This window comes from Olea europaea, chromosome 10, assembly GCF_002742605.1.
Source record: "Olea europaea var. sylvestris chromosome 10, O_europaea_v1, whole genome shotgun sequence".
NCBI classification, from domain to species: Eukaryota; Viridiplantae; Streptophyta; class Magnoliopsida; order Lamiales; family Oleaceae; genus Olea; species Olea europaea.
The window spans coordinates 34,790,131-34,816,232 of NC_036246.1; the positions used below are offsets into that span (position 1 = coordinate 34,790,131).

At 37.0% G+C, this 26,102-nt stretch overlaps 3 protein-coding genes across 4 annotated transcripts; all 3 read right to left on the reverse strand.

Moving 5' to 3' along the window:
- Window positions 1–1,410: 1,410 nt before the first annotated feature.
- LOC111402742 (protein WUSCHEL-like) lies at window positions 1,411–3,111 on the reverse strand. Its single transcript, XM_023031083.1, has 3 exons — window positions 2,419–3,111; window positions 2,197–2,294; window positions 1,411–1,818 (listed from the first exon to the last, which is right to left on the reverse strand). Exons 1-3 carry the CDS (start codon window positions 2,807–2,809, stop codon window positions 1,462–1,464), a joined length of 846 nt encoding a protein of 281 aa, XP_022886851.1. The 5' UTR covers window positions 2,810–3,111; the 3' UTR covers window positions 1,411–1,461.
- A 14,049-nt stretch (window positions 3,112–17,160) lies between these two features.
- LOC111401970 lies at window positions 17,161–21,503 on the reverse strand. The gene is made up of 2 exons (XM_023029970.1): window positions 21,402–21,503; window positions 17,161–20,838 (listed from the first exon to the last, which is right to left on the reverse strand). Exons 1-2 carry the CDS (start codon window positions 21,425–21,427, stop codon window positions 20,400–20,402), a joined length of 465 nt encoding a protein of 154 aa, XP_022885738.1. The 5' UTR covers window positions 21,428–21,503; the 3' UTR covers window positions 17,161–20,399.
- Window positions 17,161–25,283, reverse strand: LOC111401971. Of its 2 annotated transcripts, none has more exons than XM_023029972.1 (4): window positions 24,935–25,283; window positions 22,285–22,445; window positions 21,985–22,046; window positions 17,161–21,906 (listed from the first exon to the last, which is right to left on the reverse strand). In XM_023029972.1, the coding sequence occupies exons 1-4, from the start codon at window positions 25,124–25,126 to the stop codon at window positions 21,872–21,874; spliced, it is 450 nt and encodes a 149-aa protein (XP_022885740.1). In that variant the 5' UTR covers window positions 25,127–25,283; the 3' UTR covers window positions 17,161–21,871. The 2 variants fall into 2 exon arrangements, with proteins under 2 accessions (XP_022885740.1, XP_022885739.1); XM_023029971.1 differs by having other exon boundaries at window positions 24,926–25,283.
- Window positions 25,284–26,102: the final 819 nt, after the last annotated feature.

Sequence of the window (26,102 nt, forward strand, 5' to 3'; positions counted from 1 at the left end):
TTGTACGTTCTTCCTCTAACAACTTGAACCAAAAAATACCAGATATGTATCACAAATGAATCATCGACATCAAGAAATGATTATTTAGGGCTCAAATTACATTTTACCCGTCTGTACAACATAAAAAACATCACACAAACCCCAGCCTCAATCAACTGAATAGAAGCAGTCACTCTAATGGACCACAAAAATCACCCAAATACAGAATATAACCTCTCAACAGCAGATCGAAGAATCACCAAGATTCCAACTCTCTAAAACTTCCAAAAAACCAGAGGTTTAAATGATTACTAAAGAAATCACTAAGACGAAAGATGAGAGAAAACACAGAGTCGAAGAGAGAGACTAGAAGCTTCTCAAACACAAGAAATCAGATGAATCGACATTAGGGCACCACTCTGGCCATATATATAGTATATTAGTCATCACCGTAGATTTAAACCGGGGCAATCCAAAGGTCCAAAGCAACACGTGTTCATCATAGCTGGGCTAGGTTTTTGGGCTCATTTTCGGGTTGCGTTATTGGGCAATCGCTTGTAATATATGAGTTAAAGGACTGGCCCTTTGTTTCATCATAGCCCATTATGAGCTGGGCCAATAAATTGGCATCACAGCCCAATACTTCCCTTTGCACCAAATTCGAAATTGCCTTTATTTTCGAAAAATGGTGAAAGAAAAAACTTTTTTTTTAAACAAGCGAATAATAATTTGCCACATGATAAATTGCCAAATTTGGTGTACACTTTCAAGCATGATTGTTTGCATTCATGTTCTTGTAATAATCAAAAGCTAATCATTCATGTACTTTGTGCTTAATCTATGGATTAATTTTGGGCTGGTAAATTAATTTCTTGTCTTCACTACCATGGAATGTGCATAGAGCAAAGGATCACGAGCATTTACCTCAATTGATTCAGTTGTTGATCATATCGAGTCGTACTAACTTATAAGAGTTATCTAAATTGATGAGGCCCAAATTTCAAGTGTCAATGAAGCGCAAGGAGAACACTAACGATAGGGAATTGATCACCCATTCATTTTCTACATTTTAGACCTCCAAAACCCGTTATACCCCCCATATTCGACATAATCTTAAGCCTTATTACAATCCATAAACATATAGAGGAAATTTTAAATTTTCGGGAAGTTAGAGATTCTAATAAACGTATGTGTACAAATTTAGAGATTCTAACCAATTTTTGTCACATTTTATTTTGCTTCATGCTTTGTTGGTCTCATATATATTCTCATTTCTAGCTGAAGATGACAGCAAACAATCTTTCAACCATGGAACGTCAAATAGTGAAGGGAGTTGGATTTCCGACCCTAATTTATAAATACGAAAATGAATAGAAAACATAAGCTGAATAGAAACATAACATCACTTAATTAGAAACTAAAAAACGAAAAAAGTTGAAAGTAAACAAGGTAGAATCCTTCATAACAAGGGTAACATTTTTTTCATGGAGAATTAAGCAATCTGGCAGAGTAGGAATTGAGGGTGAGCTCGAGGGAAGCCCGTGACGAGCCAATCTTATTATCTTCGGCCCTCGGGCCATAATGCCAGCCATTGTAGAAGTTAGTTTCTTGCTTGAAAGTGTGTTCATCGTGCATGGGGAAAAGAGGTAGAGTTTCAATTTCTGGGACTTGTTCTTCTTCTGGCTGTTCATCTTCTAGGGTTTCATAATCAAAATGTTTTCTTTTTTCAAGAAATGGGTGGCAGCCTCCTCCTGAAGAATACGGGTCGACTCCGACCCATACGAAGTTTTGACCCATACCAGATCCATTGCCATCAACACTTGAAGATATGGAACAGTCCTAGTTTATTTGAATTCAAGAAATGGAATTAAAGAGAGAAAGAGACCTGTACCGTTGGTCAAAACTTGTATTTCTATAAACTGCAATTTAATAGTAAACAAGTTTTCATAGTAATAAACCCTGAAAACTTGAATTCAATACACTAAGAAATCACCATCAAGGTTCATTTTCTTGAGAAAAATGTAATATTTCATCTCTGTGTCTTCTAATGCTTCTTTGCACCAACAAACTTAGGGGTTTTCTTCTTCATGGTAATATTTCATCAAATTTATACTTGAAAAGAAACGACGCCTTCTGATATTTATCTTCCGTAAACATAATATAAAGTATGCTATTTCATCAATTTGTGATAAACAGGTTAAAAATCACTGTACTCACTCTAAAACTCTTCTCCATGGCTACAGATCCATAGCCAGGGTGTCCCACAGGGCCAATATTCAGCACACCAGGAGAAGAACTTGATGAAGATGGAAAACCTGACCATAAAACACACCAAATTAGAAAACCCTCAAAAATCATGATGTAATGCAAGAACCCTAATCACCATATGAGCATCTGATAATAAGAGATTGTGGGATCTTAAGAAAAAGTAATATTGACCTGCAGCAGTAAGATTGTTAGGGAAAGGATGATCTTGATGGTATTTCCAAACACCGGCAGCAGGTGATCTGTGGTGCATGGGGACATCAGAGGCAGAAGGAGTAGTACTAGTGAAGCGTTTCTTCTGCCTCTCACGAGCTTTATGGTTCAGAAACCAATAAAAGACATTTTTGCCTTCAATCTTTCCGTACTGCCTCAACTTGGCAGAGATCCTCTGTATCTGCTCAGCAGATGGAGACCTAACTCCATTGTTGTAGTAAAGGTCTTTCAAGATTCTTATTTGCTCAGTAGTGGGTGTCCACCTTGAAGTACTTTGCCTGCATAGAAAATTACTGTTTTTGTTTCCCCCATCTTCATTTCCCTGTTGCTGATGATTTTGTTGAGTTTCCATTGTCGATTTTCACTTTTCGGAGAAGAAGAAGAAGAAGAAGGTAGGTGAAATGGTGAAAGTGTATAAAATGTTGAATTATAAAGAGACGGATGGGGGTAGGGCTGAGCACATGGAGGGTGATAGAGATAGAAAGAGGAGAATATCAAATCAGAGAGATATCTGGGAGAGAAGGACAGAAGATGACAGGGACAACTATAAAGGAGGAATTTCTAACACTCTTTGCTTGAATCAAAAGGCAACAAAAAGTTGTGATTAAGATTAGAAGCAAAGAAGAGAAGAGAAGAAGTGAATGAATGAATGAATGTTCGTGATTTCAACTTTGGTTTAATGGAGATTTGGTTCTTGATTATCAGTAAGCTCAAAACACACTTGAATTGTAGGTTTCTCTAATTATATGCAAATCATAATGTATCAGACAAATAATTCATCCCTTCTTACAGCATTTTTTCAAGTATTTTTCTTAATTTAACAGTTCTCAATCAGCAGCCACCCTATTGAGTAGGGAGCTGGAGAATGAGCCTGAAAAGATGGCAGGGAAGCCAAAAAGCCAAATAACTTTCAAAAATTTACCAACTTTAGAACCCCGTCTCTCTCTCTCTCTCTCTCTCTCTCTCTCTCTCTCTCTCTCTCACAGAGATTTAAAAGAGTACAGAAGATGAATCATGATTTCTCGACAGCACCTATTTTAGGAGTGATCTTATTGATTTGGGATAATATTTCCAACAAGAAGGAAGAAACACAGTGAAGTAGGGGCATGTATAGGGTTTAACCATACAACGAGGAATGGGGTAATTTCATTTTTGGACACTGAATTTTCAGTAAAATTTCAATTGGGTCACTTAATTTTAATTTGTCTCAATTATATCACATAACTTCAGTCACCTTGTTAGCCACCGTTACTATAATTAACGTTTCAATTCTATGAAGACGTTAAAAATTGATGGCAATATGTGTGTCTTACTATTCTGATAAATATGCTACATAATCAAGTTGTGAGTGCAAATTTTGAAAAATATACTACCTGATTATGATATGCAGATAATCATTTGTTTGTTCATATATATTGAATAGATGACATGTTTACTTGAAACGTAAGACGCAAAACATCTTGATAATTTTTTAACGTCAATGTAGCTTTAACACGCTAACTTCAGTAATAAGAGCAAATATAGTTGCTAATGTTGATAGTAAATTGAAGTCTAATGATCGGATTAAGATTAACTAAATTTGGGTGATTCAATTGAAATTTCAGTGACCAAAAATGAAATTAATCCGAAAAGGATAATCATGATAATATCTCAATATTAATTACTCTATTATCCAGCGATTACCACCAATTATAAGTTTGTTATAGCTTTATAATTATAATTAACTTAAAAGTATTTTCGAAATATATATTTCTTCGAGATTAAGGAGATTATTTGCAAAAATTTATGTATATATTTTGATAAAAGTTGATAAAAATTGTGTGATTAATATTAATCGTAAACTTTACCGTCAAATTCTTAGCAATTTTTTAAGCCAAACAAGTGCTAAATTAAAAAATGGTGGATTATGAAAGGGTAAAAGTTCCACGTCCCTTAAAATTTTGAGATTCTATTATTGACAAAGTTGACAATTTGAAATGGATCCCCAATATTTAATAGATAATCAGTGTTCTAAAAAGCGTAAAGCGTGAATGCTAAGTTTTGGTTTAGGCATAAAAAAAGTGTTTTAGATCAATCTAAAATTATCTAATTACTAAAAAAACATAAGAAGTGTGCGCTAGGCACGACTAGGAGCGAAAAAGTGTGCAATGAGACGTTTTGCACTTGCTTCACACCTAGATCCGCCTAAACACATTTATACGTCGTTTTTTGGAACACTACTTATTATTATAGGTTGCTACAGAAAAAAGAAAAATATTTGTGTATATATGAGGTCATAGACTTATTCAGTTTCCAAAATAATGTAAACAATATAATCTCTTATTTCTGAAAACTAATTAAGCGTCAGTCTTTTAAATATTTCAAAATCCAGAAATGGCATTCCAATTGGGACCATTTCTTAAATGGGAAAATAATTACTACAGAGAGGGATAAATACAAGGTAGTAATAATGACTATGATGTCGATATATTTTCATCTTCTTCAAATTATATAGTATACATATCCTCATTTTTATGCCCCCGATCTCGAAAAAATACTTTTATATTGGATTGAACATAATTAAGAAAGAAAAATATGTAGTTGTAACTTTAACTCTTTAGGATGATTGAGTCTCTAACTAATATTTGGCAAATAAGATTGTGTTAATTTCCCACCAAAAAAACTTGAACTCATTAGACACCAGTTGCTCGTCATATTCAACCCGGTCACATACGAAGATGCAAGCGACGCCCCCATTAAAATGAAAGTACAACGTTAGCCCATCTGTAAAGATCGAGAGATGAGTAACGGACTAAAACTCCCCACAATAAAAATGCAAAAAAGAGATAGCCAAGACTAGATGTCTCATGCCTTGCTCCTAGTAAACATGCAGTCGTGGTAACTAACTCTTTTCTTGCAACAAGATTGATTTCATGATGACACTTCAATTGATTAGGTGTCTTATTTATGGAAGAAATTTTGACATTAATAGATTAGATTTGTGCTGTATTTTCCAACTTTGAGATTTGCCACCTTTCCACAAATTAAAGAGTGCTACAATTGCCCCCCGGGGCACTTCTCTACTAACAAAGGACGGGTTCTCTCAAAACTGACAGATCAGAGGTCGTGGGTTCGATTCCTGGGGCTCTTGGAAGGCAAGGCACATACTGGAAGATAGGATTTATCCTGAAAGGCAGGAGTGTTTTGGAAGGCAAGGCGCAACATGGGTTGGCTCACTAGGCACTTTGACAGTCCAATTGGAGAGGTGCTCGGAGCCTAGTCAGTTGGAGGCACATCCCGAGGTTTAACTGGTCTGTGTGAAGAGGGGCCGGATCACAGACTCGAGGAATAGTCTCCGAAGGCGGACACCTTGATATATAAAAATAAATAAATAAATAAAAATAAAAAGTACTACACTTACACAAGAAAAACATACAGGTACTTCACAGAATACACACATTAGTGGGGTCCACCTCAATAAAATATTTCCATGAGGCCGACCCCCATATGTCTTCCCTATAAAAGCTCTGTGAGAAAATGTATTTTCCCGACGAATTAGTGTAGACTGGATTACATTTTATTTTTTTTTTCCAACTTGTAATTTCCATAAACAAAAAGGTGAAGCACAACAAAATAATTGGAAGAAGCCCTATAGTGCACAGACTAAGAAACTATTGAGGTAGGTCTGATCTCCTTGAATTCATCCTTTTTAACAGCCTAATTCCACCTTTTCTACAAAATTCTGACTGCTATTACTTGGTTCAACTTTTGAGATTGTTCGATTTTGGGAATATTCTCCCTCCCTATTTTTCCTTTCTTTTTCACGCATTTACATGACACACTTTCTGTCTGTAAAAGTTAAAGAATTATAATACCTATCTTTGTGATCGTTCATCAAGTGTAATGTTTAATTTTTGATCGTTTCAAACTCGCTGCTTGGAGATGATTTAATAAAGGATTTTGCTACATGTACATCAAACTTTACATAATATGTTACATAATGCCACATATCACCTTTTTATTTGTCAGTTAAAATTACAGTCAACTTTTTCTTCCAATCTTTTCCATCTACATCATTTTATGTAATCTATTATGTATCATTTTTATGTATAAGTAACATAATCATTTAATAAATTTATCGTAATCCGTCACAGGTTCACATAAATATACCCATTTCTCTCTTTGTTTATTTTCCAAGTATAATCATGGTCCATGGATTCCATCAAATAGAAATAAGGGTCTTTGATTTGTCCGTAAAAAACTCAAAATCTGTCCTCTTATCCAAAATCTTGGACTGCCGCATAAGATAGTGCCTAGGTAGACTTGCAATTAGTACAATAACCCCCAACCCTTTTCTTTCAGGTAATCATCCTCTTCATGTTTAGTTCGATACCATATCTCTAAAGATTTGCATGTATCAATCCTCTTCATCTCTCTTTCTCCTCTCTCTATCTCTGCAATTCTTATTTTCTTTATTTAAAAATAAATACACAGAAAGAAAGTGACTTGCAGTCTGAAGAAAATTCTTAGCAACTACACACTGCATGTTATGTATGTATTAAATGCTGATAAGAATATTAAATTTTGATGTGAGTCAAGAGAATAACTAAATAATTTTGCACCAAAATTAATATTCTAAATATAATATATAAGGAATTGACACTGATAGAAATGGTTGCTTTCATTAACTTTATGCTCTCGCTAATTTAACATTAAAATCTGTAACAGTTGAACTTGGAAGGACCACCTAATGATTATGAATTCTTTAGTCAAAATTTCATTCAAATTGCAATTCTCCTTTTAATTCATGGTAAATGCCTAAATTGGTTGACTGAATTTCTTATTGTACCTCACAAGTCACAACATACTTCTATTAAGATTTGAGTTTGTTTCCATCTTAAACTCTAAGAAATTTTCATTATTATTAAAATCACTGAAGTTTTTAATTCTCGATATATGCTAAAAATAGCGAAAACGAATTAGTATCCAATTTTCAACACCATGTACGTGCAAGTGGTACATATTTTAGCATTTTAAAAGAGAACAAAAAAATAAAATTAAAACACTTTTTACTTCACAAAATCTCATATGCCAAATTCCCAATTTATAAAATTGTGTTTGATCATTTTCTCCTTTTGCTATTATCTTTAGAGGTGGGTGCGGGTCAGTTTGGTTCGGTTCTCCAAAATTTTCGGGTATCTAGTAAATGGAACCATCGGGTCCAAATATCAATATGGAACCGTCCGGGTTCAGCTCTGTTCGGTAATTAAATTTTTTAACATTTATAACAACATTATATAAATACAACTAATGACACATTCAATAGTTTTGGAATGTTAGATACTAGTAGACTATCTTGTTCAAATGACCGCTATGGTTAAAATTTCGATCGGTGGAGGTCACAGCTTCGGTCGGAGGTCACAGTGTCGGCCGGCGATTGTATAGGTTTAGGAATCTCAGCGAGGCTGGGAGAGTGAGTGCGAGAGTCGAGACAGCATTATGCACTTTAGTGTAGGTATTTACGGTTATTTAGTGGGTTGGATCTTGTTGGGCTAAGAAATGAAACAATAAAATGGGTAATTTGGCCAAAAATTAGAAATGAAACAAATATTTAGAAATTGTTAAATTTGTTAATTTGTTTCGAAAAAATTAAAATTAAAAAAAATTGATTTATTCAATAAAAAAATTAAAAAAATTCGATTCTTATTCGATTCCTGGCTAGACCAAGAACCGAACCGTTCTGTTGATTCTCAATTCAGATACCCTTTCGGGTATTTAATTTAACAAGAACCGTCAGGTTCAAATCTGTTCGGTTCGGTTCAGATTCAATTCTGTCAGTTCAGAATATTTGTCCAGCCCTAATTATCTTCACTAAATTATCGTAAAATATTTATTTGTAATCATTTATTAATTCTTTGTCAACAAACAAGTTGATCTCAATAGGATCTTTAAAATTTTAAGAATTAAATTATATTGATAATTTTTTTCTAAAAAATGCTATAAAAGTTAATAAATATTTGAAGAGAAGCGTAACAATATAAATAATTTTCTTTTGGAAGTTAGAAAACCAATTATAGTAGTTGGAGCAAATTTCGAAATATATCTCCAAATTTATACTATTGTTGCAGTCACAAATATACATTAAGGGTGTGTTTGATTACATTTATTTTTCATGAAAAATATCAGTTTTCCACCCAAATTCCTACTTGAGGTGTTTGATTGCTAATTTTTTCCATGGAAAACATTTTTCAACTTTTGAAAATATGTCTAATTTTCCTTATTTTTAAGGAAAACATTTTTCTTGGGTGGAGGTGATTTTTATTTTCCACAAAAAAAGGAAAATATTTTCTTTTTTGGGTGATATTTTTCATACCAATCAAACACACTCTAAATAAAAAACAAATAATTTCTTTTAAATGTAAGAGTTACAAGCGAACTACAACTAAGGAGTTGTATAAGAAGTTTCGTCATTCATTTTTTTCATTTTTCTAGTCGAAATTTGTTTTTAATATCAAGTCCAACAACATGCAAGAATATACTCGCATCCATGCTCGATGTTCATTCATAAATTCTTCTATATTCGTTTGCATTAATTTTCATTTTTTGTTGGGAACCTGAAGTTTCGCTTGATTACAATCAATTCAACATTTACTCGGGCAGACACTTTCCCATTCAGATGACTGCTACAAGAAGACAAAATAAATCCTAGTGGAAATTACAGTGGATGTCAAAATCTTGGTTTTTAGTTACAAAAATGTCATCTTTTTTAAGTCAATGCAAATATGATAAATTTGGACAATTTTGCCCCTCTGCAGAAATTTAATACCTTACCTGTCTTCCATTTAATGAGATGATTTGATTAGACAAAAATTGTGTCAGGAAGGAGTTGTGTAAAGTTGAACCAAAAGAAAGAAAAAAAAAAAGATGAAGGAGGTGGAAGCCAAACGGACCAAACGCATCTCTCACCGAAATCATCCACCCTCTCATTGGAATTGCCGACCTCACTCCCTGCCGTGGACGACCACCTAGACGACCTTCACCGTCGACGACAAAGTGACCCCCATTGTCATTTGAATCGGCCGAAGCTGAGCACAACGTCCAAGGGCCGTCTTCTCCAGTGCGACTGTCAGAAGAACCAAAGAAATGCGAAGGTAAATCCACCCATCTTATGACCTCACTTGTTTCTTAGCCATTTTTCCATCCACCCCCAGAAAGTGGCGATAAGATGGCCGGAGTTTGTTTCCTTCGGTATAGTATATTTTGAGAACCAGCAAATTTTCCACTTTTAGAGTTTCGTTGTTAGTAATATTAGATATAGGGTTTAAGGTAGAAAAAAGTAGGATATGGTTTACATCGAATATTGCTATTGTTTGTGCTGTTTCTCTGATTTAGGATCGATTGGCGTATGTCATTGTTTGCAACCCGACGTACATATTTCTTTGAACAAGCCCCCAGGGCATATCTCCCAGTGGTAAAGGGGAGGGCGGATAAGGCTCAGCGCGGCAGTGTGCAGAGTTCGATTCCCCGCAAGGTGGAATTGGCTTTGTTGCAAGCGGGAGTTACCATATGGGTTAACAGTCTTGGCCTATCCATGTGCTCTCCACCCTGGCTTCTGGGAGGTACATCCTGCTATTTATCTCCTCCACGATGGCCCAGGGTAGGGTCAGTAGGGGCCCCTAAGGTTGGGGTTCAACCTTTTTTTCTTTGAACAAATGCAGAATACTGTAATTTCCACATATTTTTACTGGATCTTGTCATTTGAATTCTAGAAAAAAATATCTACATTTCCTACATTTTAGTATGAAACTCTGTAGGCTGTGTCCCCTTCAATCTTTGTATTTCAATAACATCATTTTCAACTACACTACGTTAGTGAACTCAAAAATGTGAAAATATAAATGGAATTTTAGTAGTTGCAACACATGTAATCACATTTGTTGGTTAAATATGTGTTGAATCATATTCAAATTGAATGGATATCGCTTTTTGTAATACAGTTTACAGTGATAGATTTTATTATATTAAACATTAGTGAATTAAAGAGGATCTACGTTTAACATGTTGTATGGGAAAATGGTGAGCTAATTTCAATTGTAGAGATACGCTGAAGTGGAGTTGCATAGTTGAACATTGTAATAGGCTAGCATATTGTGGGACATGACACTTTTAGCCAGTACAATGAGTTCTTTAGTTTGTACACTTTCTTTCTACAGCATGGTATCTTTGATTCTCGGAGGCAACTCCGTATACAGATCCGAAAATTCTTGATTACCATAACATGAAGCTGTTAAGAAGCCAATCTAGACTATTCACGCGGGAAAAATTGAATTGTTATTGACTTCAAATTTGTGAGTACAGAACAACTTTCGAGGTTGGCAACTTTCATAAGTTTGTGCAAACCCCTTATCTACAACTCTTTCCTTATATTTGTGAACTGTAATATGAGCTTTTTCCTTTATAGTAAATACTCATTTAAAACTAGCTGGCATCCCTAGTAAGAAGGTGTTGACTTAGCTTGTATCATTCTTTTCAATGTCGTCATCCATCATAAGAAACTATTTTGTACGCTGGAATTAGTAGAGCATCTTGTATATTTCTTGAAACGTAATCACATGAAGATATATTTCTATTAATTGCTGTAGAGGAAGAAGTCCATTTGTGGTAGGAAACAAATTTGGAAGTAGGATGCAAAGTCCAGGGATTACGTTGAATTTGTTTAGTATTTCTATACTCAGTTCTGATGATTGCTTTTGTTGAGGAGAATCTGTTATATTCCTTCTCTAATAAACATTTAGTTCCCGATATTGTACTTCTTGTACACACTGGACAAGAGCTATTACAACTGGAAAAGAAGGTAGAGGATCTTAACAAATATCTAGAGAATCCTTTCGTCTGGTATGGGGGAACATAAGACACAAAATCCCCAAGAATATAACCTATTAGTTGCACTTCAAAAACATTAGAAGAATTATCATTACTTGGAAGTTGAGACTGAACATTAGGATGAGAAGAACAAGAAGTTGAAAATGAATTTTACATATCTTGATTGCCACTGAATATAACATATTAGTTGCACTTCAAAAACATGAGAAGATTTAGGATTACTTGAAAGTTGAGACTGAACATTAGGATGAGAAGAACAAGAAGTTGAAAATGAATTTTACATATCTTGATTGCCACTGAAGAAAAGTTTCCATAAACGCCAAAGTACTCTAAAGAAGGGAAATGACAAGTGCCAATAGTTTTTCGTGTTAGAGAAATGAAATTATTTATAAGATTTTTTACTGACGGAGATGCCAACAAACACACCAAAAATGATTCAGTATGGATATGTACGTGAATATGCTGCAACAATGAATTGAATTGGAATGAATTTTTCACTTTCTTTCTTCCAACCATACAGGGCTACTGCTGAGGGAGATTTTTGAGATATATTTTCATCCCTGTCATTCAAAGACCGACTCATTAGACGAACAGGTAATATTGTAAGTGGAAATTTTCGTTGATTTTACTGCTCTATTCCTTCTTTTGTTAAATGATAATTACGGTATGATTTTTTTTACAATTCATGGGTTTATGTTATGCGTTGTGTGAATGGGAGCAGCCTCATTTGTGGGCGTTTTATTTTTGTATTACAACATTTGAGAGGGTCAAGCTCATTTCTTTACTGCTCTATTTTTTGTTTTCTTGATGTCGTGGTATTTGTTAATATGTTCTTGTTCCAACATGATGTCGACTCTTACTTATGGACGCAAACGTATTTGGGAAAATAAGTTTTTCATTCCTTACATGCACGATTTCAAGTCTTAAGTGCTTGTGGTTTTAATTACGTCTTATTACACGCTCAAACCTTGCTTTCATCTTGAAGCCATGGTGGTCTCATTTGTTGTCCTTGCATGTCTCCTGTGTTCACTTGCATAGCTCACTGTAGAAAGCAGACCCAACTCCCAGTGAACTGTCGTCCCCGACACTTCACCTCAGTTTTTCTTGACACTTAAGCTAACCTTCATGCCTATTTGGAGATCTGTCAGTATCGACAAATATCCACAGATCATTTGTCGGTACCGACAGTTGAAGTCAGTTTTTCTCGACAGTTCACTGTGTCCATGCATGAGTTTGCTTCATTAAATTGCTATTTATGATACAATATATTTATGATTATCATGTAACCCCAGTGGATTTTATGAATGCACCTTGCAGGACAGAGGACAGATGGAGTTTGATTTTTGTATTCCGGAAGATGCAAGGTTGCGAGCCCACATTTCGTAACAAAGCAACCTGAAGTACGTAAAGACCGTGATGGACCATTTCAATGATCGGCAACGCGAGGACTTTCGCAACTCTCCCTTTGGGTATCTGGCCGAGGTTCCAGAAATTCAATTCTCTGCCCAGCTCATCCAGCAGCAAGTGTTCAAAACCATTCACACTGATAAGGTTAACGAGTTTTGGTTCAACGTGCAAGGCAACCTGATGAGATTCGGCCTACAGGAATACACTCTTGTGACGGGGTTAAGATGCAGTGTATTTCCAGAGGGTGATGACTTCGATCGAGTGTTGGAGAGGTGAAGGTTGAAAGAGAGGTATTTCAAATCCCTGGACAAGATTTCGTTGGCGCAACTCCAAACTACTTTTGCCTGCCCTTCAACGACCTGAGCCAATTGCTACAAGCTAGGGCTGGTTCTAATAGTCGAAGGAGTTTTCAATGCCCCCGATAATAATGTTGGTATCCAATGGCTTACATTATCTATTGTAGACAATCTAGACTTATTTTTTGCCTACCCTTGGGGTAGAATCGGTTATCGGCGTTTGTTGCATGGATTCCGAGGTTTTTGGACAAAAAAAATTCAAAAGGCGAAGAAGAGGCAGGAGAAGGAGATTACGTACGCGATTCACGGCTTTCCCATTGCCATGCAGGTACAGATGTTTTAAATATTATTGTATCATGCTTGATTTGTTTGCCCTCCTGTAGCATCGTGCCTACAATCTCAGTTATTTTTATTGTATTTGTCTTTTTGCAACAGGTATGGGCCTACGAGGCAAGTCCTGAGATTGGGGAACGTTTTGGTCAGCGAGTTGGTGAACGAATACCACGATTGCTTAGCTGGTCCGCACAAAAACAACCACAGCATCATACATACGATGCATTCTTCAAGAACATGTGTCTGTTTTATTATTCACATTTCGTGTCAATCTTGTACCTTCTCCTTTCTAATGTATAACCCTACATTGCAGTTGCATGTGTACGCCACACTTCGTCCCACCGATGCTGAGGCTGAACAGCAGTATTTTTCTACTCTCGTGCCGTACGATGATCCCCCGATGCCCGTGCTGGATGACATTGTCAGGATTGTTGTCGAACCGCAGTTTAATACATCACACGTTGGTAGTGGAAGTGGCGGCCAGTTAGCGAGGTAGGATTCCGACGACAAAGTCTCCAGTGGAGGAAGTGCTGAGGATGAGACGTCCGGAGATGACGATGGAGATCAGAGTCAGGTAGTGATCGCGACGGTGACGATACCGAGGATAGTGGCAAGGGCGCCAGTGAGCGATCCAACGACGGTGAGGATACCCGCAGAGGACAGACGGGTGCGTCTTCCACACCTCAAACGCCACACGTTTCTTCTCCAGTACGAGGGCCGATGATGGAGACACGACTAGTGGAACATCTGGATCAAGCCTCACCAGAGGGGAGGTGGAAGACCTGTTGTTAGACCAAAGAATCCTCCTTCAAATGCGACTCCGGACCGTGAAGCTTGAAATCGAACGGCACGTGACGTCAAAATGTAAAAAACTTCGAGATTTCTTAGCTACCCTCGTGGCCCCAGCTGGTTCGACCCCCGTTGCAGCCACGATGCCCGCCGATACCGAGGCTGGAGTTTCAAGTAGTTTACCGCAAGGTATGAATCTTAAGTACGTAAATTGTTTGCTTATTAATTGTGACCTATGTTCAGCAGTAGTACAAGTACCTGTAGCTCACATTTGTTTTCATGTTACAATTGCGACTTAGACGTAAATGGAGGAGATATGGAGCCTTGCCCAGACGAGCAGGACATGCGAGCAGATACAAGAACTGCACATTTACAAGGTATGTAAATTATTTATGAGCACATTGAAACTTGTTATTTCATGGACTTTGCATGTTGTGAAAGTTGGGAAAACTAATGTATTGACACAGTTTTCATGTTGTCATCAACAGACAGAGGAGACATTGCGCCTTGCCTGGACGACGAACACCACCCAATGCCTACAGCAACCGACAAACAACTAGGCACGTCGTCGTTTGTGAGGATTTTTCCCTACTCTATTTCATGACATCTGCTTCCCTTGTGACTTCATGAAAATGCAAAACCCTTATTCGTGTCGTGTGATTGTGGTGTCCAATTAGGTGGAGGACAGATCGAGCCGCTGTTTGCCATTCCGGATTTGAACGGTAACATGGCAATTATTTTTTTCATTTTCTTTCGTCCTCTACGCTTCAATTATCTTCCAACTGCAAATGTGGAACGCTATGCAGTTACGTATGTGTTGTAATCATCCGATGGAGGAGCCATGGAGCCCTCACATGCAGCCCCGATCGACAATGCAGAGTTCGAGGGTTGCGACATTACGGACGACGATGGTAAGTTCATTGTCTACATTACTAGTGGATATGTTACGTATGGTAAGTAAAGGTCATTTAGGGTAACTAACTCTCCCCTACTTTTGATTTCTCGTAAACGATCTCACTAAAGTCCCTGTTCCTGCCACTGTAGCCGAACCAGGACACGGATTTCCTACGACGAGACGGCGCTCGACACGGTTGCGACGTCTAGCTCCTACTACCAGAACTCAGTATACTAGGGGTCGAAGCGAACAAAGAACTAAAACGGGAATGAACTGCCGGGAGAGCACGACGATGGTCTTCTAGTTGGTATTGCCCTGTCATCGAATTGGTGGAGGTGGTGACGGATGTTAACTTCCTGGATAAATACATGTTGTTTGAATTCGTTCTACATGACATTTTAAATACTCTTGTGTTGTGTGGTGATACTTGGACACATTTCTCACATTTTCCGTTGTCCATGCGGAATGTCGTTATCGCCTCTTACTTTATCTAACATTTCATTTCAGTATTACTGTTACGATAACTTAACCATGCCTTACGTTGCTGATCGGTACTCATAGTTTTTTTTTTAATTGTGTCATGTATGAGTCTAGTATTTTATTTTTGTTCAATATATCTTCTGGTTCAACATATTGTGGTGTGCTTTATTTATTTTGAAAGAGGTCAAGAAGCTTATGCAACATTTCAATCTGCAAAAATACTTTGTAAGTATTCTTTTGTTGATATTGGATCCAATTTTATTATAGATTTAGTTATATAATTCGACTCTTTATGATTTTGTAATTTGTTTCTCTTTATACCCCGCGTTGCTTATGTTAAATAAAAAAAAATGTCATCATATATCAACTTCTGTCATTTATTGAGACTTAGGATGTATAATATTAACAATATAATCAGGAAAAAATGTGTTCACGTGTTTCTCAAAAAAAATTGTTCCTTTTGTGTTTTATGGGGCTTATCAATACTTTTTCCTTATGAATTCACGGGGTTACCCGAAAGCATATCATCCATCTTGTGTTAATAGAGAAGAGGCAATTTTCAAAGCCAAGTGGATCTGAAATTGTGGTAAGTGTCCGTTTCTATTTCCGCAAGTCTTTAAACGCGTAATTGGAGATAAATAGTGAATGTTATATTTGATAAATTTATGTAATTGGAATAATATTATGGAAACACTTTGTCATAATATGCTTTAAATACATGTGCAAGTATGTGCACATAATTTCTTTGCGTTCTTATGTATGTAGTTATCCCTTTTTTTAATTATATGTAATCCTTAATAAAGTTTTAATTTGGGTCGATATTATTCTGATAAATGCACAATTTCTATGCATATCTATAGTGTAAACATGGCTGTCATAAAATTCTTGCAATAGTTAGCTAGATTAACAACTTATAGACTGAGAAAAATATGTAGCCATTACGTTTTCGTTATGAGGAGTTTTCAGCTCAATAAATGTAATGTGGTGGCATTATTTTGGGAAAACGAAGTATCAGACAATGGATGTTTCATAAATATTCAATGAGAAATTTTTCACCCATAAATTTTGTGTCCTGAAAATGTCTCATTCAAGTATTGTATTCTTCATTTCGTATGCTCCCACTCTGCGTTATTTGATTACTCCTATGCATTTTTGGTAATTCTTGAAAAAGGCAGTTGTGATTAGGGGTCTAATGTAAACCTGGAGGTTGCAATGTGAATTTATAGAGTGTTATTTAACAACAGTTACAAAATTTTGTAATTATTGGCCTGTTTTTGAACTTCGATTGCAGGGATACGAGCTCATTCAGAATGCAGGCTGCCTGCTGTTGCAAAGCAAGGCATTCGAGCACATACATGAGATGCAACGAAAAGTGAGAAAACGTGAAATTTTATGTTCGTCGTTACAGTGTATTATTACCGTCTCGCTGAAACAGTTTATGTGACATTTGTTCAAAACTTACGCTGGGTTGAGCCATATTCGAAATCTATGTACACTATTATTTATTTTGCTATGAAGCCACTCGGCTTGCACTACTACTACGACATATGTCTAGACGAGCGTATTGTAGTGTTTCTATTGCTAAGTAACATGCAATTGCCTTGTCAATATAAGATTGGGTTAACAAGATGAGTCATTACAAGTGTCAAAATCATGACAACCACGGTACAAGTAATTCATAAATCAGTTAATGTGTAAAAAAAAATTCCCGTTCTTCGTCTTACATGTGCGTTGCGATGATGACCCGTAAGTGTGAGAAACTATACCATCACAAGCATGGCAATTGAAAACTAGCAGTTTGATTGAGGAATTTTCTGTTGCAGGTATGGATATTTCCTTAATTGTAGACATGATTAAAGAGTGTTTAAGATCGTACTAAGTATGGAAAAATGGAGGATAAAAGTACACTTCATTTATTCAACCATCACATCAATTGCTTTTCAAATTTACAAAGAGATTGGACTTGGTGGCTGGGTAGATGAAAACCATAATTGCTTCTCCTTCAAGTAGCTTATAAATACTGTGGGGGTTCATTCTCACTTACAAACAAGCTACTTGAAAAGCACTGTGAGACATTCAACTTCTCACAGACACTTATCGTTCCATCAATACTAAAATACGTTCACGTAATGAGTTCTTCCACAGAAAACACCGAACCGTTGAACATCAACGAGCCACTACCAGTTCTCGGTTCATCTCCATTATTTTCAATCTATATTTCATTAGATGATGAGGAAGTTAGCCCTCGTATTGGTAGGAGAACCATTTCCCCTGGTCCTTTTCCCAACTTAGAAGATGTTTCCAACGAGGGTGCGCAATCACCGAACGGTGTGCTCGATGAGGTCTTCAAGCTCGACGCCGGATACGAGGGGGATTCGGAAGACGATGACTGGATGGCGTAAGAGGCACCAAACGAGGTAATTATCATCTCGTCGGACGAGTCAGGTGAGGAAGCGGGGAAGATGGTTCAGTTGTTGTCGACGACGACTGAAGTGACACCCAGAGAATGTAGTGAATAAGTATTGTATAGTTAGGTATTTTGTAGGGATGACTTTGGTTAGACAAAACCAAAAAGTCTACATAAACATGTCCCTAAGATGTAATTCGAGTAGTGTAGTTTGTGTGTTCCGATCCAACTGTCGAGAATTACTGAGACTATCTGTCGGGAACAACATATTAACTGTCGGGCATTAAGGATCATATGTTTGTAAATGGATCTGTATTTTGCAGTATGTTGAACGGGTGTTATGAAATTGTGTTTATCATACACTAACTTTAGTCCACGATTTACGATGATGCAAATGATAGTAAATATCTTGGGGATTGAAGATTACATTTTTAGATGGAAAATAAAAAAACATGTACAGTGTCCAACCGGTTCCGTTATGTTGTTTTGTGTTCCCAACATGTACAGTTTACAATATCTGTGAAGCAGACCGTGAGTGCAGTGCAGTGCAAGGTTCTGTCAATTGTCGAGAATAAGTAACACATCTGTCAGGACCGACATTTTAACAGGGCGGGATGTTCAGTACGTGCTGAACAGAGTCTGAAATTTGCATGTGCACAAAAGGCTGCGCAACATGCAAGAACAGTAATTATCATAAACTTTAAAACATAACTTCAAAATGTTTGATGTAGTACGGAATAATGAACATACAACGTCTATTAGACCACAAATCTCTAAGGAACATGTGATACATTGGGGTTTGAACACGGGTTATGACCAACTCCACCACAACGAGTACATTTTCTGTTAGACCATGCAGACTCGTACCTAGAACGCTTACGTCGGGTTGGTGGTCTACCTGGAGGACGACGTACGAGTGGTGACAAAATAGGAGTACATGTAATTAAGTTCGGAACAACCCAATTCACTTCCTTCGAAACAGGATATATAGCTTCGTTGTAAGCACCCCTCCAGTATCCGATGTGTAATAAGGGAAGCAAAGCTCGTAAATAGACTTCCCTCTAAAGCAAGCGGCACGACTTGCATGAACACATGGCATATGATTTACTTGGAAGTCACGACATGTGCAGGTATCTTCGGACAAGTCAACTATGTCCGTGTCGTTGGATATTCCAACCTACGTGAAGTTGTTTGTTAGGACATGGGCTCGAAGCCTAGTTCCATTTTCGAACGTCGTCTGTAACTCGTTCTCCATCATCGGCGTCAATAAGGTACTGCATTCTTCCGCATTTGTTCGACGTTCGTAAAACTATTTCTGCATAGTACTCCGAATGTGTTCAACCAAGCACTTATCGGTAACGACCGGGCTTCTCTCAACATCGAGTTCAAGAACTATTTGTTGTTGTTTGTCATAATGTTGTAACGGTGTCCAATAAATAGTGCTCTGGACCAAAATGAATAACCTGCTCACTCTAAGTACCCGTGCGCTCTTTCGCTCACTCTACGAATCTGTCCCATGAGTCATTCGAAGTCCTCGACCCGAAAAGTTGGAACAGCTCATTTGACATAAACCACTTCCAGGATTTATTGGTTTCAGCATCCACGATCCCCCATGCTAATGGATAAATCTGTTTGTTACCATCTTGGGCAGTTGCCACTAGGAGTGTACCTTTGTATGGACCCTTCAAGTGACTGCTATTAACACAAATAACGGGTCTCAAGTACTGCATGTAACCACGAATGCTTGCACTAAAAGCTACGAAGAAGTGATGAAACCTATAAAGAGAATCAACTTCAATGTGGGTTATGGTCCCCAGGTTACTCTCTCCTACGACGTGACAGTACGAAGATAATTTCTGAAAACTGTCCTCTGGCGTACCATGTAGCATATTTAAGGCATGGAGCTTCCCCCTACGTGCTTTGCTATAACTGATTTTCACACCAAACTCACGTTCCATATCACGTACAATATCAGTAGGATGATATGATCGGTATGGAGTATCCAATTTTCCCAAAATGTGCTCCATAATTACAAAACTAGTGGCATGCCGATGTGCGTTACGACGAAAATCAAGGGAACATGTGTGAATTGTAATGAATTTACGGATCATGAAAATTGCAAATTGCTTGACAATAGAAGCACGTAGTATCCACTTGCAATTATCATCACACAGACAACTGTTGACATTTTCAAGCTTGACCTACTTACCTGAAATTGGAACTTCTCTTGCAAAGCAAGTACATGAAGCTTCGAGTACAACTGTTTCTTGCTAAATAATATTTGCTTCTCGACGAGAACGGATGTATTTGCAGCTGTAATCCACTCATCTATGCACGAAGTTCTAGAATTTGATAACATTGTCTCGTCAATTTCAGCAATAACATCACCATCTATACCATGTAATGGGTTGTCTGAGTGGTCATCGAATGCTGCAACCTCTATACGGTCAATTGGAGGTTCGGGTGCTTGGGTCTACGACACATTGTGCTGATGATTGATCTCGTTATGTTGTACATTCTGCGGACATTCCGTTGGGCCGAACAAGTTCCCTGCACAGTTTGCATCCGTTGCCATATCAACACTCGGGAACTCGATTTCCAAAATAGTGACGCAGAGTGCGGTTTCCTTATGAACAGATATGTACCATTGTAAGTCCTCATCGTCGCGTATCTCTGCCGAAGGTATATTCAAGTTTGGGACTTTAAACTTCAATTTGATTTCATTGCAGGATTCAACGATACCAAATTTGTCTTTCAACCATAACACAAGTTCTGCTACGGTAATACTTCTCGATGCTAAAATGGAAGTGGTTTTGTCCCCTCTCCATTTCCATTCATCATCCAAGTGAAAGAAATTTCTTCCATGCGACACGATGAATCTCAAATCATGAGTCATACCCGAAATGTTGAGACTGCAAAAGTGAGAATTCTGCACATTCATATGTCGACATTTCATAACATCAAATTGGCACATGAGAATACTTAGATCCATGTACTACCAAAGATATAAAAGGTTAACAGTTTTCAGGTGTCGAAATCGACAATTAAATTTTCTATCCCTACAGTCACTAAGTGTCGAGTTCGACAATTAAAATGTCTAACTCGACTGTTTCGAAGATACTACTCGACAGTTCAACTGACATAACTATCGAGGAAGATAAATATCATGTGTTTCACTGTTTGAAGATTTGATTGAAAATATTAAAGGTCACAATCAATTCTCAACTACAACATCACTGTATCTTTCTACAAATGAAGAAGATATCATTCGATGCTTCATTAAATGTGGAATTAAATATGGAATCCTTCACATTTTCTAAAGAATATTTGTATTATTTTTCTTTCTAAAATATACCAAAAATAAAACACATCAATGAATAAGAGATTGAAAAGAGTCATTTAAATATGATCATGAGTATTGAACATTTAAAGTAGTCGAGTATGACATGAGAAGAATTTTTTTCTACTAGCTCACCTTTGAAATTGATCAATGGCTTTCATTGTTTCCTTGTTGATGATGGAGTGGAGATGATGAAGAAGAAGAAACTCTTACAATTCGTGTGTGTGTGTATTTTGTAAAGATTTCACCCCTTTTTTAATCAAAAAAATCATATTATACAATATAATATTGATATCTTCAATGTTAAAATTAAAGAAAAAAATTAATCACATCATACCATTAATTGCATTCAAATCAAGCATTTATTGCTCCAAAAAGGTGTTCAAGGGTAAAGTGGACATTTTGTAGGGAAAATTGACATTTTTGGAAAAAATTGGTGAAAGTCAAAAATTTTTTTAAACTTTCAATTTTAGTAACGTTTGTGTAAATTCCCCAAAGTCCTATTATTGTATCAAAGTAACAGTCTACGAACCTCCCTTTTTCTGTCTTGGTTAATTTTTCAATTGCCAAAGTATGAAAAATGAAAGGTTTTCAGATTATAAAAGCTACGCAACACTCACCACCTCTCTGAGTTTTGCACCTGCAAATACATATCTAATGTCAGTACGGTTGGTAATAGAACTATAGTCTACAGAGGGTTCTTTCTAAGAAAGCTCACCTATTACATTGTGCTCGAGATGCATAATTGTGATTATTGCAATGTCACGCCACTGCTTTGCCCTGCACACTCCAATAGATGGTACTCAGTACATTTTAAATACAATTATTGGCGAAATAACAAATTGGAAGTTAATGCTGTTAGCATGCATGTTTGTCTCGATCTAGCACTGTACATTGACAAAATCATTGCAATAAAGCAAGCAAGGAAATATTCTAAAACAAACTGTTCACGTTCACTTTCGATAAAACATGCACAAAATCTTGTGTTTACATTTGAGGAAGAATGTCCAAATCTTACCCTTTCCCGAGGAGAATAGGAGCTGCTGGTACACGTGGCACTTGAAGGCTGACTTGCAAAGTTGTAGGAATAGCCGAGCTTTCACTGGGTATAGTCGGGTATATAATATTAGGCTTGTTGGTGTTACATCCCAGCATTAAATCAAACCCCGGAACTGATTGCTGCAGTCCGAATGTCGGAGTTTATAAAAATGAAAGATGAAGTGTCAAGACGAAATAAGATTAACATTCACAATGTCAATTCCATTCCAAAAAGTTGCTTGTCCTGCATTCAGTTGTTTATTATCCCAGTTATGAACAATTTCTTCAGATGCCAGACCTTTCGTTCCAATAGCTTCAACACAAGAAGATTACACAAAATCAGTGACCCACTCAAGTCATTGGACCCATTCCAGACATCAGTGTCATAAAATTGCAGTTTTTAAATTTTATTTACCAAACTAATTACAGTTTAAATTTTATTCACCAAACAAACAGGTAGAAAGTCTGTTTGAAAGAAAATATTTACAAGATTTGGCACTACATGAGGGCATCTGAAACCAAATGATATTATAACAAAATAGAATACACAGGTTGGAGGATATTTAATCAGGGTAAAAAATTCTTGAAATCGGGAAAAGCTTTAATCGTCAATTTTAAGATAAGATAACTTCACTGGGATGGAAGGAATGGTGGATACCTACAAAAACTTAAATAAGTTCAAGTGATTGAAGGGGTGATGGAACAAAAGATCACCAGTGTGCTGCTCTCACAAAAATAGAAAACGTTTTTCCCCTAAGCAACCGATCGCAGAATATTCTTTTCAGACAACAAATAGACAAACTTCGAAATGATATCCATCCATGAACAAAGGAAGACTCAGCGTCTGGACATTAATTAGGAGTTCATCATTGTTGGATATTTTCCAATCAACAAGAGTGGATACTAGTCTGCTTGGAATCAAAGGCGAAAAGGATAAGATTGACTAAGAAGCAACTAGAAAGGCTTCTTCGAAGAAAATGAACAACACTTCAATATCTTCTATAGTAGATGACACTGGACAACTGTGCTACTAGGCTTTATTAACTTGAGTCCTAAGAGAGTAGAGAACTAGTAATTTTTGGGGTATTTTCATCTGGATACTGAACAAGCTGAATTTTAATAAATTTGGATGCAAGTGCAACTTGAGGCATAGGTGCATGGCATGTTTTGCACTGTAAACGCAAAAACAAACCTCAATGAGAACAGTAACCCATAGACAGGTAAAGTTGTGGGCTAGGAACCCTCTCTCCCATGCAAACACTAATGCACAAGGTGAGGAAAAACACTGCTAATATGGGCCCAAGTAAGTTAATGTTGTACATTTTGTGGCTGAGGTGAAGTGAAAATTACCAGAAATATATAAGATTAGCCTATAGGTGAGGACTGCAGATAAATTAAAGAAAACAAAACCCAACAAAAACAAAAATTAAAGGAGGAAAAAAAATAGAGAGATGAAAAACCATTATTATTAAGGCTCCAGCGGATCCTACGTGGCTAGCGAACCTGGGCCATGATTCCACGTCACTTTGTTCAAGAGGCAATTTGGCCGAACCCTCGTGAAGAGACCGAACTTATATGAGACGCTGAACTCATTTGACAGAGTTGACGCCATATGAAGAACCGAACCCTCGTGAACAGAGAGGCTGCAAGGGAGCCTATCAGGATATCTTTTATGCAATCCTTTGTATGTGATTGATGTGACAATTACTGCTACCGTCGCCCTACCCAGTCAATTGTCTAAGCCCTATGTCAGAATTATGGACATCAAAATGGTATTAGTATTTAATACTTATAATTGATTGATACCTTTGACACACGGATAAGGCCATGTATACTTTCATCCTAGAGCTGACATTCATCATATTCTACTATAAAAGCTCACACAATATGTCATTTCAAAAATAATGCAAATTTAGACTCTCAAACTATAACTCTGCTATCCTTGTTGTTATTATTATGAAATCTCCCCAAAGCCAACCCCTTTTTACCTTGAACACACGTGTCTAAAGTACCTCACATAACAACTACCTCAATTGATTTGACTGTCGGAGTGTGCGCGACCAACTCCATCATCACTGGAGGAAGCCACATGTGGTTAACGGTTTATTCAAGTGTGGGGAAACCATGCTTACATGGACACGGGAGGTCTTGGAATATATTGGCCACATTTGAGATACAAAATTCGAGGTCAACAATTTCTTCTTTGCAAATAAACAAATACCCGAGCTTCAGGTTTCAGTTCTACTAATCAAGGATTGCCTACCAACAAAACATAGAAAACCAGAAAGATAAACAAACAGGGTAAAAAAATAATTAATGACTCATCAATGAACCGTCAAGCAATGCGAGTTCAATCAAGAAAATGAACTTCAGATTCGGAAAAATTTCCAAGATATAATGCAACATAAAAGGCAAGTCATTATATCGAAGCAACTTTCGGAAGCAAAAATGACATTATAGTTCCACTGATCACTGGCAGGTATCAACGTAAGCAGAATTCCGCAGTCCATTGATAATCATATGTAACACAATCCCATGTGCGTCTTCTAGTGAATCAAATATTTATTCAAACCTAAATTAACACCATAAAGTTAAAAAAAAAAAAACCACATATATCATACCATACTCACCGGTGCAAATCCAATCGCCGATCCGGGGGAGGCATTTGGAATCTGCAGGGGTCTTGTAATCGACAAGAAGGCGCGGCTGTTTGCATCTGTTACAGAAGGTACTAAAAGCGTAATTTCTGTTGCGGCAGCCGCTGCACTCACAATCCCCTTCTCTCCACCACCGCCGCCACCGCCTGCTTCTCCTCCGCCCATCAGTTTCCTTCAGTTCTTTTGAGATTTTAATTGAATATTTGCAGTGAGGGAATCAGCAGATTTCCAATTTCAAATAGTAGTACCAATGGGAAATTGGCAATTGAATCATTGGATGGGGAGAATTCATTTTGACTCTTATAAATTCATTCGAAACAGACGTTCATTACACATTTTCCGCCATCCACAGACCATAATACACGGCAATAAAATGTCGAAAGAATTGCAGTCGAGGTCCCAAAAATTTCAAATTATTACAAGCTACACTCAAACCTTTTATTATTTACGGGAGTGCTGTCAACTAAGATTTTAATGAATTTGAAAGGATTATGAATTTTGTGAATTTGAATAGACTCTTACAAATTTCATAAGAATCTCATTAAGTATGGTAAAATATCAAAAGATTTGCTTATATATATTTTTAAGCTGGAAATTTATCCAAATCTTTTAAAATCTTTCTATTTATTAAATCTTTATAAATCTACTAATTATTGAGAATATCTAAATTTTAAAAGATTTCATAAAAATCTCGACTGGGGGCACATAAATTTTAATGGATTTCATTAAAATTCAATAAAATAATCTCAATTGAAGACACCTAAATTTATAATGACTTTTAAAATTTATTACAGTCTCAATTGAAAACACCCCCTTATCATATACGGAGAGGTACATACATAATTCCTGTTCCAAGAAATGTTGTACTCCACATTACAATTTCTAAGCCAAATGAGTTGCTTTTGGGAAGCACTCAAATTTGCAATCCGCTTTTGGTAGCCAAGAGGCTGCGAGGTCGTGCCACTGTATAGGGATGTCAAAAAGGCTCGACGGCCCGCAGCATGCTCGGAGCAACCGAGCCGAAGCTTGGGCCCGAGCCCGAGTCGGCCCGCTAGCCCAAAAAAAAAAAATTGAGCCGGTTCGAAAAAGCCCGAGTCGAAAGCTCGGATCGAGCCGAAATTTTTTGGCCGAGCTACTCGGC

Coding starts and splice junctions, on each gene's coding strand:
- LOC111402742 (XM_023031083.1), bottom strand. CDS start 2,809: ATGGAAACTCAACAAAATCATCAGCAACAGGGAAATGAAGATGGGGGA. Junction 2,295..2,418: donor TAACAATCTTACTGCTGCAG/GTCAATATTACT, acceptor TTTTATGGTCAG/GTTTTCCATCTTCATCAAGT. Junction 1,819..2,196: donor CCATGGAGAAGAGTTTTAGA/GTGAGTACAGTG, acceptor CAAATAAACTAG/GACTGTTCCATATCTTCAAG.
- LOC111401970 (XM_023029970.1), bottom strand. CDS start 21,427: ATGAAAGCCATTGATCAATTTCAAAG. Junction 20,839..21,401: donor GCCATTGATCAATTTCAAAG/GTGAGCTAGTAG, acceptor TCACTTTTGCAG/TCTCAACATTTCGGGTATGA.
- LOC111401971 (XM_023029971.1), bottom strand. CDS start 25,126: ATGGGCGGAGGAGAAGCAGGCGGTGGCGGCGGTGGTGGAGAGAAGGGG. Junction 22,047..22,284: donor CCTATTCTCCTCGGGAAAGG/GTAAGATTTGGA, acceptor TGGAGTGTGCAG/GGCAAAGCAGTGGCGTGACA. Junction 21,907..21,984: donor TCTCGAGCACAATGTAATAG/GTGAGCTTTCTT, acceptor ATGTATTTGCAG/GTGCAAAACTCAGAGAGGTG.